A 17,038-nucleotide genomic window follows, 5' to 3' on the forward strand; every position below is an offset into this window, starting at 1 on the left:
AAAAAAGAACAAGTTTTGGTGCAACAATAACTTGCTAACCAATAAGAGGAGGTGAGCACCCGATAAGGTGGACTAGACGATCATAAAAAAGAAACAGATATATGTCAGATACAAAAAGCTAAATAAAAACTCCAAGCATGAAGGGAAATGTGTATTTAAATATTATTGTCTGGCTGAGGCATGAAATCTTGGAAAATATCATAGAGAATAAGAAGGAAAAAAAGTAAAGGGAAAATCAAGCTTCCTCTCCTTGAGAGGATGCGCCCTGGCCGTTCTTGGAATTCCCTTCAAAAGCCGCCTTAAAAGGGTTCAATCCTTAAATAGGGAAAGGAATATCTGGGCAGAATTCCTTCACCTGATCTACTGCATGTTCAAAAACCTCATACAAATTTTGCACAAATTGTTGAAGAGACTCACAGAACCTCTCCTTCTTAGCAGCCACCTCGTCCTCATGAGATTTTTTGAGCCTCGATAAAGGTTTCCTTTTCCTAGTGAAGAGGTTTTTGAGCCTCCTTTGCACGATGATCCGCCTCAATAGCAGTATTGGATATCTCCTGATGTCGTTTCTTCTCTGATTTAAGGGATGACTCCAGCTCAAGGATTCGGGCACCCAGGATGGAAAGAGATATGTTAGCCTTTGCCTCCTCTTTCCAAGCCTCAATAAGCTTATTCTTATCATGCAAGTCAACTAGCTCCTTATGAAAGGCAAATCACTTCTGCTCCAGGACTTTACATTTCCCCTTCTAGGTATCCCTTTTCTTAGAAGGATTACCTACGGCCAAGACATTACCCTATCAGCGGCATCAAGAGAGGACAGAAAAGCATCTTAGTAGGTATGGAAGGTAAGCTTAGAAAAAAGTTCCATCTTCTCTTCCTCAAAAATATTCTAGAAAAAGGACAGATCATCCACTGACACAACAACAGCAGCTTCCTCAGGAGTGCGAGTAATTCGAGGGGGGATAATGGCGGGAAAGCGGAGGAAGGGAGTAATTGACCCTGAAGCACATCCTCAGATAAACAAGCTTGTTTAGGAGAGTCCTCCTCTAGAGGAGAATGCTGGTCCTGGTCCCGACCCCTCTTCACTGGAACGGGAGAAGGTTGTGGTGGATCTTCCACACACAAAGTGGCAATAGCGGTTGTAAGCTAATCCACCCTGGGGGAAGTTGTAGTGACCTTGGTAGCAGAGGAAGGTGCTGAATTTTAGGGGGAGGTATAGAAGATTGGATAACATAAACATGTTTGATGCCTTGAGTGGAGGAAAGAGAGAAAACCATCTGCAATTTATCCATGTTTTTTGCAAGATACAATAACACATTTAAAAAAACTATAGAATTCCACCCTTACCAAAGATTTATTTCCTCTCCGCACGGTCATCCGCACTAACAATGGCACGAGTATTAATTTGCTCTTCCTCTACATAGAATATGACATTTCGCTCGGGCTGAACCCCTATTTGTAACCAAGTCTTTGATACAATAAGTATAAATCCTCCATCACCGTAAACTCTTCATTAGGGAGGGAATCCAGTTCAATGCGGTAGGAAGAGGTTGTAGAACAAAAATGAGGTCAATACCAATACTTTAGGAACCTGCTCTTGCAAAATCATAAGGACTCATTTGGACTAGAGCAAGAAGAAAGACGAGCCTCCGGAGTAAGCGGTTTCACAAGTATGAAACGCCTTAGGATCTCGCCCTAATCATTGGTGAAAAGGATGAACCAAGCACGGTCTGGGTGATTTTAGATAAGCCTCTAGTCATGAATGTCATTTTGATAAGTGTGTAAGACATAGAACTAGTTGAAGAACATTTATGGAGAAGGTTTCTTAGACATGTTCTTGGTCTAAAATTGGAACACCTTCATGAAGGCCCAGGACCCCAGATAAATTTGAGAAGGTTAAACTTTCAAGTGTTTCAAGACGATCACCTCAAATTCAAACAAAGGCATCTGCAAACCTATCTTTGTGAATAAACATTCATAGAAGGGAACCAAACACTCTTCGAAGGAGTTGCATATCCTTCTTTTTTATTCCATGGGAAGGACTGAAAATTCAATGGATCTCTGACCACTATGTCATCCATATCTATGGTCGCCGTGGTATTTAAAATAGATGGGATCCCCACCATTTCTGCATCCACCCAACTATACTTAATCGCGTCGGCTAGCTCCACCAAAGTCGCCCATTTTAGGGATATCTCATCATCTTTAAAATGCATACCAGACTTGAGCCAATAAACTACATCAAGTATACCCTTGTTCTCTATGTGAGTCTTTATATTAGTGTCTCTATGGTCATGGTTCTGCGATAAACCTAAAAGAAATCCCTTGTATGCTTTCTTCTCAGTTTAGCGACCTGTATTTCTAAAGCGGACAGAATGGGAAGAGTCAAAGTTCCTACAGTTTGAGAAGAGGGTGCATGGAAACAATTATATGATCCTCGTCGGTGTCATCATCTTATATGAGGGCATAAAAAGAAGAATATATAGAGGAAACTCTCTCATCTTAGGAATTTTCGAATACCCTTTCTGAGACGTAATAATTGGTTAAGGATATAACTTCATGGCCCAAGCGGTCATAGAAAAGGGATATGGGTTTGAACTAGTAGAGAATCTCGTTCTCACGACATAAGAAGCATCGATCTCGGAATCGCTAGTTATGCATATAGGACTATTACTCATTTTGATCAAAAATCAGAAATGATGAAGGTAAAGCTCGAAGTGAGGAGGATACCTAGTAAGGAGAAATTGAAGAGAGACAAGTGTGGTAAGGAGAAATAGAATCTTGAATAAGGAACTAGAACTACTCTGGAAAATATTTGCAGGAAGAAAGAGAGAAAAATGCTTGTGAAGTCGAAATTGGTTTTCAAAGATTGCTAAAAGTTTCCTCTGTATTCAACGATCCATATATATAGGTGAAGTTAAACGATGAACCAGATCAGATGCAAAGAGAAGTTACAAAATCAACGACTGGAGTTTCTCTTGGAAACACAAACAAACTCAAGTGCACTTGAGTGCATTATACGCAATGTCATGTCCTAACTAGTCACTTTAATCCACATGTCAAAAAGAAGTAGTGAAATGCTCAATGATGCAAATATATTTAATGGACTTGTTCTCCACTACTTCTTCAATCTACTTTAAGCATTTTCACTTCTGGATCGGATCGAACAACGTCCTTAAAGGCTGGCTCCGACGGATAAAGAATTCTCAGGCTCATTAATGTCCGACAAATCTTAGGGAAGCTGTTCTGGACCGGCCAAAGACCAAAAAGCTAAGACCCAAATTAATGTAAAGTCATTCCAAATGACTCAAGGTATAAAAGCCCTTTCACATGAAATTCAAGGTACACACTTTGATTTCCACTTTTCACTATACTCATCTTGAATTCTGAACTAACTTGGACGTTAGAGTACTAATCTTGCAGGTCCACCATCGTGTCGCCGTATCGGAGATCAGCACCATCAGTTCAAGACTCCTCACCACCTGCTTGCACCAAATTCTGGTTCTATAATATAACACATACCAAGTTCAAAATCATTGCAGCTGCACATTATAATATTTCCAATTTTTCCTAATTATTTTGGGGTAGACCTCTATTAAAGTATGTTTAATTTAAAACTAATAGGCAAGTCTCATGGCTTATATTTGCATGTACATCCTTTTTAATTATTGTATTCAATAAACCTTGTACATAGATAAATCTTGTACGTGGGTGTTGTACATTTAGATCTTCCCAAAAGTAATAAAAGTACTCAATTTTCTCTTCCCACCAAAACAAAACATTTTGCTAAAGCACATGAACCAAAAGTGAAGTAAATGTCAAAAATCAAGTGTGGTCATTCTTCTACCAATTCCTCAAACCGTGAGGTATGTTTGATTTATGTTGAGTGTCAGGTTGAGTTTCGACACTTCAAGGAGAGGGAAATCATCACAAGTATCATCTTCGACCCATACCAAATCATATGTTAAAGAAATAAGGAATGTATATTTGCTTATAATAGTTAAAAAAAATATTTGCTTCTAACTCATAAACTTTATAATAATATTTTTAATTTTTTATGTATGTAGATGACTCTACCTGTATCGCCTCTTACAAAGAAGAAAAGAATTCATAAGTTGTCAAAAATATTTGCACCGTATAACGAAGACATTTTGAATCCTTTTGTTGACGTGAATGTAGTATTTGATGTTAATTCGAAGTATCTAAAGATGATATGTTAGTATATTTTACAATTACTCCAAAAGTTACTCTAAATACGAGCTTGAATGCACTGTCTATAATTGACTTGGATTGAGGCAATATCTTTTTATCATCACTCTTTGTCATTCCTTTATAATAAATTTCCATCATATTTATTTTAAATGGGTTACATTCATTTTTTAGCCTAGGCTAATGAGATTGTTGAAGACATTCCTAGCATGTCTAACAAGGAAATAGAGATTGAAGATGATCAGTTTGAGATCAATTTCAATGTATAACCACTTAATTCAGTTGATAGGGCTTTAGAGAAGCTTGATTTTGTCTTCCAAGAATGAGAATAGAAAAAGTATACTACAAGTTCAAGTTCACATACTACTTATCCTTCAAAAATTGTCTCTCATGAATAAGAGAAGAGTGAAAAGGAAAAAGCATATAAGGTTTCTACAAAAAAAAAACATCACATAACATAGGACATTCGAGAGTTTTAGCTATTTCCTTTTTCTTAAACTATTAACCAAGAAAGAGACTTTAATATGAGTGATTTCCATGATAAATTCATACTAGATACTTATGTTTCTCTCAAAGGTTTTTTTCTTCACAAAGTGGTTAAAGATCAATTAAGTCTAAAAACTTCCTGAAGTCATCCATGAATCTTAAATTCGAGAATTGCGAGACATGATTCTTGAACATGATTTACCTTAAGACTTTTTGACAATTTATTTACTTTATGTCGTTGTTAATTTGTTTAAACTCATACACTAAATTCATGAAATTATATTCATACCCCAACACTTTGAGGGTATTAAGTCTGGGAAACCAAATGTTGAAGTCATTTCAAATGTCATTAAAACAATTATCTCTAAAAAATGGCAAGCTGCAAACTAATCAAACAATCAAGGAGCATTAAAATCTTCTAAAAACAAGGTGTACTATAGGTCAAAGATTAAAATAAAAAATAGATAAATTTGATTTTAATGAGAACGGGATGGCATACATTGAATAATATACTATCTAAACATATGTTTATAAGTGTGGGTAATCCTCCCCTTACAAATCGGTTTTATAGAGTTGAGTTAGGTCAACCACACATTCTTAATATATTATCAGAGTCTCATTTAAGAACCATTTGATCACTCACCATTCAGTTCCATGCTTCAGACGTAAATCCTGGGCGTGAAGGGGGTGATAAGAGTCCCTCATCAATTAATACATGGTCTGAGTATATGTTTACAAATGAGGATAATTCTCACTTTATAAATCGGGTTTGTAGGGTTGAATTAAGCTCAAGCGCACGATCTTAAGAAAAACAAAACTAACAATTATAAGAATATCAAGGATATGATTGAGTTGATTATTAAGTTAGCCAAAGATCACATGCACATAATTTTGAAGGATATTCTTACTTGAATCGCTAATTTGATGCATCTATAAACCAAGTCTTAAGAAACGGGGTTGCACATAGTTACATTCGAGTGTGATCTCTTTTATGTCAAAGATGTTATGCCATTTTAGAAACTCCACAAGCAATATAGCCGTAAAATCAAAAGACAAATGACTATAAGAAACTTCCTGAGCACCTCTCGCGTATTAATATTTCATATTATGGCATTTTCCCTATTCTCCAAAGGTTTATTATCATTAAATTCATTAACCCTTTTCCTCTTCTTTAAAAATAACTTGTTATTTATTTTCACTTGTTTCTCAATTTTTTTTTAGAAAACCTTTTTAAATTCTATTGCTTTTACATTGATACATTAAGTATTGTTTGTTTTTGTAATGAATTGTGTTTTAATAAGATTAATTTTAAAGTGTTAGATAAATAATTTCAAATATAAGAGAGAGAAAAATGAATCGTGTATTGCATTGAAAAATGATGTTTAATTAAAAAAAATATATAAAAATAATTGTTTAAAATCATTTTGAAAAGAATAAGCAACGAATTATATAAAATGATTAAAATCATAATTAAAAACAGATTTGAAAACAGATAAAATTAACGAGCAATAGAAAAAGAGATTAAGAATAATGTATTATAGATTTATAATGGTTCAGCCTAATCATTTGAACTGCGTTCCCTCCTTAAGAATTATTTTTTGAGAGTTTTATTATATGTGTGAGAATTTTACAAGTTATGCTCATGAATCTGACAAATTTGGAGTTTTACACTGGATATCATTTAAACCAAACACAAGATTTTATGTGAGGTTGATCTCAAACCAAGAGAAAGCATTTATATTGAACACAACTCATAAAACAAATAGAGATTTTGACGGACAATTTCAAATTGTCCCAACATCAGAACTAAATAACACACAAGATTTCACTTACAAAGCACTAAGACAAAAAAAGGCAAAAATAAAGAGAGAGAGAGAAAGAGTATTCAAAATATATTTTCTAATATGAATGAAGTGAAAAATGAACTATCTATATATAGAACAAAGTGTGGCTCAAAAATTGGAAAAATCCATAAACTTTTTAATGTTCATAATCGATTATACATATCACTTAATCAATTATGTCTTTCGAATATCAAAGATTTTTAAATGGTGATGTCACTAATTAATTAGAAGACCTAATAATCGATTATGAGGGTTACAAAAATAATTGATTAATTCTAATGGGCTCAAAAAAATTGTTTAAGAGTCCTTTATAGAAAAAAAAGTTATATTTTTTATTATATCTATTCATTAAATAAGAATTTTTGTATTTTTTTAATTATACCTATTCATTTTGAATAAGTGATGTCCATCAAAGAATTTTTGAATTTCCATTAAAGGTTATTTTTTTGGAAATCATCATAAGAATCTTAGATTTTTAAATTAACTAGTAACTTACTATTATTTTTAAAGATTAAATTTATTCACCGAGTTCATTAACATACATTTAATTTAAAACTTACCGTCAATTTATATATTGAGCATAATAATATATTCAAATAATATATGTAAAATGGTGAAAACAATAAAGAGTTTTATAATATTTTGCAAACATAAAAAAAATATATTCAAGTTTAATGATGTTTTGAACTTTGGATTACTACAGGATAAAAACTAAAAGAAATTGTTCTTCAGCATCTTAAAATACTCTCGTCAATCAAGATAATTGTGAGTTCAATAAAGCACCATAAGATCACAAAATATTTATTGGTCCTACAACAACATGAATACTTGTGACTTATTCTCGTTTATAAAAATAATTGTATCAATAATAGACTTTTCCCCGTTTATAAAAATATTTATAACTTATATTTGTTTATAAAAATATTTATAACTTATTTCCGTTTATAAAAATAATTGTATCTACCATAGACTTTTTCTCATTTATAAATATATTTATAATTTTTTTTTTCATTTATAAAAATAATTGTAACTTAATTCCGTTTATAAAAGTAATTGTATCAATGTGTAGATTTTTTCCTCTTTATAAGTCTCTTGAACCCGTGTGTCCATTTATAAAAAATATTTGTAACTTATTCCTGTTTATGAAAATAATTGTATCAATAGTTGAATTTTTCTCGTTTATAAAAATATTTGTAACTTATTTCCGTTTATAAAAATAATTGTAATGTATTCTCGTTTATAAAAATAATTGCATCAACATGTAGACTTTTCCCGTGTAAAAGCATCTGTATGTCCATTTATAAAAATATTTGTAACTTTTTTCCGTTTATAAAATAATTGTTTTAATAGTTGAATTTTTTCCGTTTATAAAAATAATTTGTATCAACAATGCACTTTTTCCATTTCTAAAAATATTTGTATCAAAATATTTTTTCAAGTTTAAAAAATAGTATTTGAATTTTTCAATTATTTATTTTTAATTTATTATAAAATGGTTTTTTAATTCTAAATTATAAAATCAATTTAATTTTTTTTGTATTTTAGTATTTATTTGAATTGAGAAAACATATTTTAATGACTTATTATTTTAATTTGTGAATAGATTTATAGTTCACGTATTCCATTGGTAGTTCATTGATATTAGTTAATAAAAGGTAGTTGCATTATCGATAGACTTTTATTGTGTTAAAATTCGAATTTTCGTCAAATAAACCGAAATGTCATTGGTTTTAGAAGTTTAAAAGGGTGTACTTGTCATATCAGTTTATTAATTTTTATAAATTAGATATTAGATTGTTTCAACAATAGACTTTTTCGTTTGTAAAAATATTTATAACTTATTTATGTTTACAAAATAATTGTATCTGATAATAAATTTTTCTCGTTTATAAAAATATTTGTAACTTATTCTTATTTAAAAATATAATTATATCAATAATAGATTTTTTTTCGTTTTTAAAAATATTTGTAATCTATTATTCATTTAAAAAATAATTGTATCAATTATAGACTTTTTTCTATATATAAAAATATTTGTAACGTATTCTCGTATAAAACACATACAGACCCCTATAATTTAATCTAAATTGTTTCTCCTTTAACTACTTCTTCAGAACATTCTTTTGCATATGTTGCTCATTAGATTTTTCCAGAAACTCGTGTAACATGTCTTGCAAAGAACAAAAGTTATATACAGTTTTTAATTTCATTTCATAATTAAGTTTTATCATTACATTATTAAATAGATGCAACACCAAAAATTAGTGAATGGATTACTAGGAAATGTAAAGTAATTGATTAATGTTGGTCATATTACTCACAAAACATAACAAGTAATTGGAATATCATCAATCCAACAAAAAAATGAGAGAGTATTATATTTGTTGAAGAGGTGTTTAAAAAACACCTCATTTTCGTAACCTGAACGGGTGCATCACTAACTTAAATTTTGAAAAATTTGCTTTCATGATTTAATATTTTATAAACTCAATATTAAAAAAAAAAGTCATAAAGCAGCATCTTTGAAGAATTTATAATAATTAATAATATTAATTTATTAAGTCAATATTTAATCTTCCAATAAGAGAAATTCATTTAAAGGTTATAATACTAATACAAACTTTAGAGACTATAGACATTTAGGGGTGTCAAATCATGATTTTTCAAATCCCTCCATGAGTTAAGACCACAATCATGTATTCCTAATAATATATGCAAAGTACTTATGACATTTTCATCTGACATGGACATGCATATTGGAATTCTAGTTGAGAAAACATACTAATACACAAGTGATTACCTCGGAAGAATAAGCTTTTGGCTTATTAAAGAAAAGTATTTTCCTAGGAAAAGAGCTTCACCAAATCGAGAGACAACATTTTTAACAAGCTGAAAAGGTGGGTTGGTGTTAATCTCTCCAACCACTGGTTGTTACTGATTTTTTCAACCATTGTATTATAGATCTAAATATTAAGGATTTCAAAACCAACCTAGGGTCATCAAGCATTCCAAGAACAGCATAATCAAATTATAGGCAATAAGATCTGATTACTGATTAGTTCCAATTCCTACCACACTTGTCAACAGCATAAGAAGAACATCACAATTGCATTGCACAGGACGGAATATCCATTGAACTCCTACAGCCAAAGTAATATAGCTTGCCTAAAATGGAAGAAAGAAACAATAAGCAAATCATCACACTATTATACTACTCTTAGGGGAATTGAAGGAAATAGAGACATGATGATTCAGTTGTGTGCATGCTCAATGTATTCCAAAAGTTAGCTAAAGATTGAAGCAATAAAAAAGTATGACTTAATCGAAGCAATAAAAAACTTATGAAAAGAAGAAGAAAGATGGACGAAACGGGGTTTTAAAATTGGTGTTGAAGTTAATTAATCATTTTCACACTAAAACCAACAATCAAAAATATGAATGCAGTATTATTCAAGTTTTTAACACAAATACATAATGAACTCAAGCAACAAGACACGTATAGGAACAATCAATTGAACGTAGTAACCTAACCAAAACTATCAACATCCGTGAAAAAACTTGATCACACATAAAAAAAAAAATAGAGATATCTATTTTGTATTTTATGCAACGTTTCTAAGGGACTACTAGCCAAATAATAAATTAAATTAAAAAACCAAAAAATACATTAATTTTATTTTTATCATTATCATTCAACAACTACAGACTATATAAATAACTTAATTTATTATATTTGTCACTCTTCAATCACTTATAAAAACGCAATTTCTTCATCACCTTACATGGTATTCAATCTTTTTAATTTTCCATCGGTCTTGTTGGATAAACCCTTCCATCTATCCCAATGATAGTTTATTCAAAACTTGTTTATCAATGTTGTCTATTCTTTTATTTTAAATTGAAATTCAAAGTGAATTATATAGAAATTTTTACAAAAAATAATCCATTTTTTTTAAGGAAATTCCCAAAATACTCCTGATTTTAAAAAAAAATCCAAACTACCCCATTTTTAGGAGGAGGCGCTTGGCGACTCCTCTTAAAAATTGAATACAGGCGTCAATTGGATTGGCTATGGCAGATGCCCTAACCAATTGGATTGACGCCCCTGTGTATACCTTGAAAAGAGGCGTCAATCCAGTGTAAAATGCAATTTTTGTGTTATAAATAGATGTGTTGTGTGAGTCATTGTTCCACATCTCAATTAATCAATTGGCAATCATGTTTAGTGTTCGTCGCCGATACGGAAAGGTGATTTATGCGAGAGACAAACCTCAGATGTTGATGTTGTTCTGGAACATCACTACGTACGATCAACTGAAGAGGAAGCTGGTTCGTTGGTTAGATGCGAAAATACTAGAGGGAGACTGTTACAGCATGTGTGCTAGCTTTGATGCTCTTATCTTTCATGACCTTCATGCAACACTCACTGAATACTTGCACGGACATTAACACCGTACTCCATCTTTCACCTTCGACCGACAGACGTAAGGATAATAACTTAATTATTTCGTTATATTTTGTTAAGTTCTTCTACCTAGATTATAATCCTATCTTCTTTCACATTTCAGTTCATTTGGCGTTCATACCTTAATTTGGATCATGACCATGAGGTCAACGCTGAAGACGCGGCCGTATGGACTGCATGCACACCGATAATACGGTTCACAACTGCGGAGATGCACAACAGTGATCGTGTGAAGCTGCAGTTCGGTATATGCCCCAAAACATCCCAGATCCCCCAGCTAGCCTAGGAGAATGGCATTTGCACAAAGTTAACGACCAATGGAACTTCAATCCATGGCAAAGCTTCGCAAGATCGGAATGTCGCAAATGGAAGCACCGCCATGACCGTGTCTTAACTGACGCAGTCATGCTAACTGAAGAAAAACCAAGTCGTACTTATATGGCTTGGTACAGATCGGTTGGTTTTCAGTTCATCGCCGAGGATATGTACTTGTATGACCCACGTCAGATGACTTACACACCTGACACCTCAACATCAAACCCCCAACAACAGTGTCAGACCAGATACACACAACCCCCTGTCCGTCAAACGTTTCGTTCAACCAACACACAAACATACAACCAAAACATGTCATACACCCAACCCCAATACCAAGAGCATATCTCATACCATCACCAACAAATTGACCATCAACCTGAGACTCAACATTGCTTCGCACCCACCTCATCACCCTACCAAAGTCGCCTTAGCCAGAACACCCAACGATTATTCAACACCAACCGCCCATCCTCCTACCATAGCCAAGAAGCTCAAACCTCACAAAACCTAAACATCCAACAACATTATCTCTACCAAACACCTCAACAACCTTTCCAACCTTTCCTCGACGCATCGTTCACATCCATGTCTCCCTTCAACCGTCCCGGTCGCCCATCAATGAGTCATCCACAACCCAACTTCTCTGGCATGGGTCATGAGCTCAGCTACGGCGGTACACCATCGATGCATACTAAAGACTATGCAGATTTGTCTGACTACCTCAATAGACCATCTCCTGTAGTTGGTAGTGACGCTCCTGACCCCTTAGATGCTCAAACACCAGTGGTGAATCATCAACGTGGATTAGGGCCACGGGTTGGGGTAGCTAGGGGATGTGGAACCGGAGGTCGGTTAGGTGATCCCGATCATCACCATTAGGCTTTTTTGTGTAAACGAAAATTTGTATTAATATCAATTGGTCTTATTTCAAATTTATCTATCACGTATACCATTTAGCAAAAAAAAATTACATTTTACACTGAGGTGTCAATCCAATTGACGTCTCCTCTCAAGTAATACACATGGACGCCAATTGGGTGTGCGCCTCCATTCAAATATTTAAGAAGAGTCGCCAATTGAATTGGCGCCTTCTCCTAAAAGTAGGGTAGTTTGGAAAAAAAATTGAAACTAGGAATATTTTGAAAATTTCTATGAAAAAATGGGATACTCTGTAAAAAAAAAATTATATATTCTACTTCATCTGTTGTTTTAATATAGTACAAAAAAAATTAAGATTATCTTCTATTCTCGATTCAATATGCTTGTCCTATGCTTGTCCTTTTGATCCTTTTGAGATGATGGGTGTTAAACTATTTTATCTTATGCATCTCTAATAAATATGATTTTTTAATCACATATTTAATGCAAGAATTATTATATTTGTTATATACTAGTGTATTATATGTTTGTTATCTTTCTATTTCTTTTACACGCATATTTGTTGGAATTTTTTTATCAAAATAACCAAATGTTTTAACAAAAATCTCCAAACTATTAAGTTTTTCCACTAATGCTTAAATATTCGTATTTGAAATAAAAAATAAAAAATGTATAGCACGTGTTAATTCAATTGATAAAAAAAAAATAGAATTAATCAAAAGGACATGAAGCATATTAAAGAGAAAGGTATATGATATTACATTCGACAAGGAAAGTAACTGGTCTGCAACATTGCAATGAAATCAAGCACATATTAACATGATAAGAGTTAAGAAAACCAAACCCAACAACCAACATAGCCCATCACAATATCTCATCAAAACTCCAAAGACCCACCTTTGTTTTTATGGGACCCACCATCCAGCTATAAGGGTTTGTTTGGTTTTCCTCTCACAAAAGCATTTTCTGACCAATTTAGGCCAACTATACCATGACATCATGTAGACATTTTACAATAAACATTCAATGAAAAAAAGCTATTCTTTTGCAAGATATAGTCAAAAGGTATACACATATACTGAGGGATTAACTGCAGCCATCCAGTCCGGGTTCAGCGTGAAACTACACTGGCCAGGCCACAGAACATGATAACTTAGACAAAAAATAATGGTGCCGCTTTTGTTTTAATGTATCAACTAGTATACACTTTGCCTCCTATGATTATCATCATGATCCGGTTGATTGAACAAATTGTAGCCCTATTTGCCGCTTTATGTGGTCAGGTATCAACTTGTTAACAAGCTCTGGGGATGCTCCTGATAACTGTAAACGGGAAGAGTAACATTATAGTTGACCATCATTTTTGTTTAACTAGGATGTTGACTGGGATCACACATGTGTAGATGTTATCATTCTGATCAAGAAAGATATTTTAAGGACTTACTTCCTGTTTAAAGTTGAAAAGAGGAGGAAATGGGCGACCATTAGGCAGACGGGCATTGGGTTCTCGAAGATCATCAAAGAAAGGATGTGCACAAGCTTCAAGCTGCATAACAAAATAAGTTGATAAGCTAGTTTTTCTATTAAAAAAAAACTTATATTTGTTGATTAATCGAATTCAGAACAAGTCTAGACTTATGAAAGAGCAATATATTTGAATGGAGATCAACAACACTCACCGCAGTGCAACGGAGACTTGGGGAGTACTGCAAAAGCCGTGAAGCAAGATCGATAGCTTCTGGAGGCATCTTTTTGTGGAAGATCTGCACAAATTAGAAGTATTGGAAAATGTGAATATGTTTATTTAAGCAACTCAAATTTGATCAATCAGCAGTTAGAGAAGAGACTAAAATGCAGACCTTGTGCCATGGGTGTGCTTTTATTTGCGGAAACCTAAAGTCATTGTAATTGGGATTCATGCAACGAACTTCCTCCCGGGTGGGTGTTCCAAGCACCTGCATCAGAGTTCCAAAGATCTGATTAATCATGACATGTAAAGCATGATTTAAAACATATGTTTCATGCCGACCCCAATCGCACCTTTATAATATGTACGAGCTGGTCCACCGCATTTTCACCAGGGAATAATGGCTGCAAAAGATCCCGTTTTATTAAATGACATGATGACAGATACTAATAGAAATGCATCATGTTGCAGTATATGATGATGATGATGTCGACAATTATAAAAACAAAACAATGACACAAACCTGGCCCAAAAGAAGTTCAGCAAGGACACAGCCACCTGACCAAATATCAATTGAAGTAGTATACTCTGTGGCACCAAATATAAGCTCTGGAGCTCGATAGAATCGTGAACATATGTATGATATATTAGCTTCGCCCTTGACCTGGCCAGAAAAATCAAAGATCAGTCAGTACTTGAAAAATAAGCATATTAAAATAAGATGAGTAGGTCAACATACCAGCATTTTCGCACTTCCGAAATCACATAGCTTAACTTGATGTGAAAGAGGATCAACCTGGGGAATACACATAATAACATCAGGGACAAAAGTAATTATTCCTCTTACAAAAGAAATCTGAATTGTAATATACATTCAGCAACAGCATATTAACAAACCAGTATGTTTTGAGGCTTTAAATCCCTGTGGCAAACTCCAGGAACAGTATGGATATAAGCCAACCCCCTAAAGATCTGCATGCCCGCCACAAATTTTTATCAGACATTAAATGAATAAATCAGACAAGTTTATTATTCACCAGAAATTCGACGGCGTACCTGGTACATGTAAAGTTTTACATAGATGATTGGTATTCTTTGATTTGCGTTGTTATAGTGCTTTAAGACCCGATACATGGATTCTGGAACATATTCCATCACCAAATTAAGAAAAAGTTCATCTGTACTTGTAGTTGAAAAGAAACAATGCTTCAGTGTGACCACATTTGGATGATCCATCACACGCATCAACTGTAGTTCACGGTTCTTATATCTCCGGTCTTGTAAAACCTTTTTAATGGCCACTGCCTCTCCGGTTTCCAAGCATTTCGCCTAAGAGAACAAAATTATCAGCATATGGAAGGAAAAGAAAGGTGGAGACGGCAACAGTTACAAAGAATCTAGTATTAGCATACCTGGAAAACAATTCCAAATGATCCAGTTCCTACAACACGTTCTGCCATGTAACTAATAGTCTACAAGAATCATTGTACAAGATGTTAAACTTGTAATACATGACAAATGACAAATGGAATTGCTAACAAATCAGTGAACTACTCGAACTCAAAACTGTAATTTTATCGGCGCAGCGGGATTTACAAAAGGCTTTACCTGTTTGGGTTCACCGTTTTTGCCTCCAATTGTTGTAGATATTATTTGACCAGTGAGAGAATCATTCCCGTTGATAACAGAAGTAGACATCTCCTGTTGAAATTATCGCGTTAATCACAAGATATATGAAACATTAGCATATTGAGCTTCTCACAAAAATATTAATAAACAGTTTGGTTTCAAAATGAAGCTAAAAATAGAAAGCATATGATTAACCAATTGGTAGACATATAAAAAATAGTAAGGAAAGGCTGAGATGAAGAACAAGATTCAGAGTTAAACCATCACATATCAACAGCATAATCAAGGGAAAGTCTCTAAAAGATATAACATGAAGAAGAAAAAAAACATAATCAGAAAGCTTAAGAAGGGAATAAGCTGTAAACATTAAAGATCAAGGAACCAAGAACTATAGCAACACAAAATCCAGAGGACAAACTTTGTTTGCTTTAGACTTTCATTGAAAAATTTGAAGTAAGAAACAAAAACTCAACAAAATATGCTATATTAAAATTTTAAATAAGTGCAAGAGCTAGAATCACAAATCAAAGCGATGAACAACACAGAAAGCAAGCAAGATGCGGTGAATAACCAGAAAACAATACAAGTTCATGACAACAAATCATTGAGAGACCAACTTTGATAAGAACCATGATCTGATCATAACAAAGTGTCGGCAACAAACAAATCTTCAAAAAAAAAAAACCTAGTTCAAAACTTCTCACCGTCAAAAAAAATTGAAACTTCGGGGAAACCCATAGATCAACTCAAAAATTACTAAAATGGGTCTTCTATAGTACCTCAAAGACCAAATTTTAAGCAACGAATCGAATTTCCCCCAAAATAACAAACCCTAACATTCCCTTTTTCAGCAAACAAAAAAAGGAAACAATCAAACGAAAATCACACAACACATAAAAATTCCGCTTCAAACTATTACAAAAACAAAACAAAATCAATTATTCCATTCATGAATCACCAACTTTCACACCAACCAAGAAATTTACATATAAAAAAATACCAAAAAAAAAATTTCTCGCGGTGAGAAAATACCTTATCCTCAGCCATGAGGAAGAAAGGAGGGAGAGAGAGAGAGAGAGAAGAGAGAAGAAACTAGGGAAGGGTGAAGAAGAGGGAGATGGTGGAAGAGAAAGTAAGAAGGGAATGGAGGACCCAGCAAGAGAAAGACAAGTCCATGTGATTCCAGCTCTTCTTTTTCTCTTCTCTCTCTTTCTCTCTCCTTTCTTTTCTGTCTACCCTTTCTTTTCTTTTTCTTTTTTTATTATTGTTTTCTTGTTTTCTTTTTTGGACTTTTCCTATTTGTCTTTGACCCACTTTGTAGATTAGGAAGAACTTGCTATTAATACAATCATTAGACGTGCTTAGTTTAATTTGTCGGTCAAAAATATATTTCTTCTCATTTCATTTAGTTTAAAGTTGAATTTTTTGTTCACACTTATTAGTATTTGAGTTTAAAAAAATTACTAGCAATTAGTGAAGATTATATAAATTTTATTTTTTAAATATAAATTTAGTAAGGGATGG

At 33.2% G+C, this 17,038-nt stretch overlaps 1 protein-coding gene across 1 annotated transcript; it reads right to left on the reverse strand.

Annotated features, from left to right (window-relative positions):
- Nucleotides 1-12,933: 12,933 nt before the first annotated feature.
- Nucleotides 12,934-16,757, reverse strand: LOC127080743 (shaggy-related protein kinase eta). Its single transcript, XM_051021047.1, has 12 exons — nt 16,547-16,757; nt 15,494-15,586; nt 15,298-15,357; nt 14,942-15,214; nt 14,783-14,857; nt 14,625-14,681; nt 14,409-14,549; nt 14,239-14,289; nt 14,058-14,153; nt 13,878-13,961; nt 13,643-13,744; nt 12,934-13,521 (listed from the first exon to the last, which is right to left on the reverse strand). Exons 1-12 carry the CDS (start codon nt 16,559-16,561, stop codon nt 13,426-13,428), a joined length of 1,143 nt encoding a protein of 380 aa, XP_050877004.1. The 5' UTR covers nt 16,562-16,757; the 3' UTR covers nt 12,934-13,425.
- Nucleotides 16,758-17,038: the final 281 nt, after the last annotated feature.

This window comes from Lathyrus oleraceus, chromosome 1, assembly GCF_024323335.1.
Source record: "Lathyrus oleraceus cultivar Zhongwan6 chromosome 1, CAAS_Psat_ZW6_1.0, whole genome shotgun sequence".
Lineage (NCBI taxonomy): Eukaryota > Viridiplantae > Streptophyta > Magnoliopsida > Fabales > Fabaceae > Lathyrus > Lathyrus oleraceus.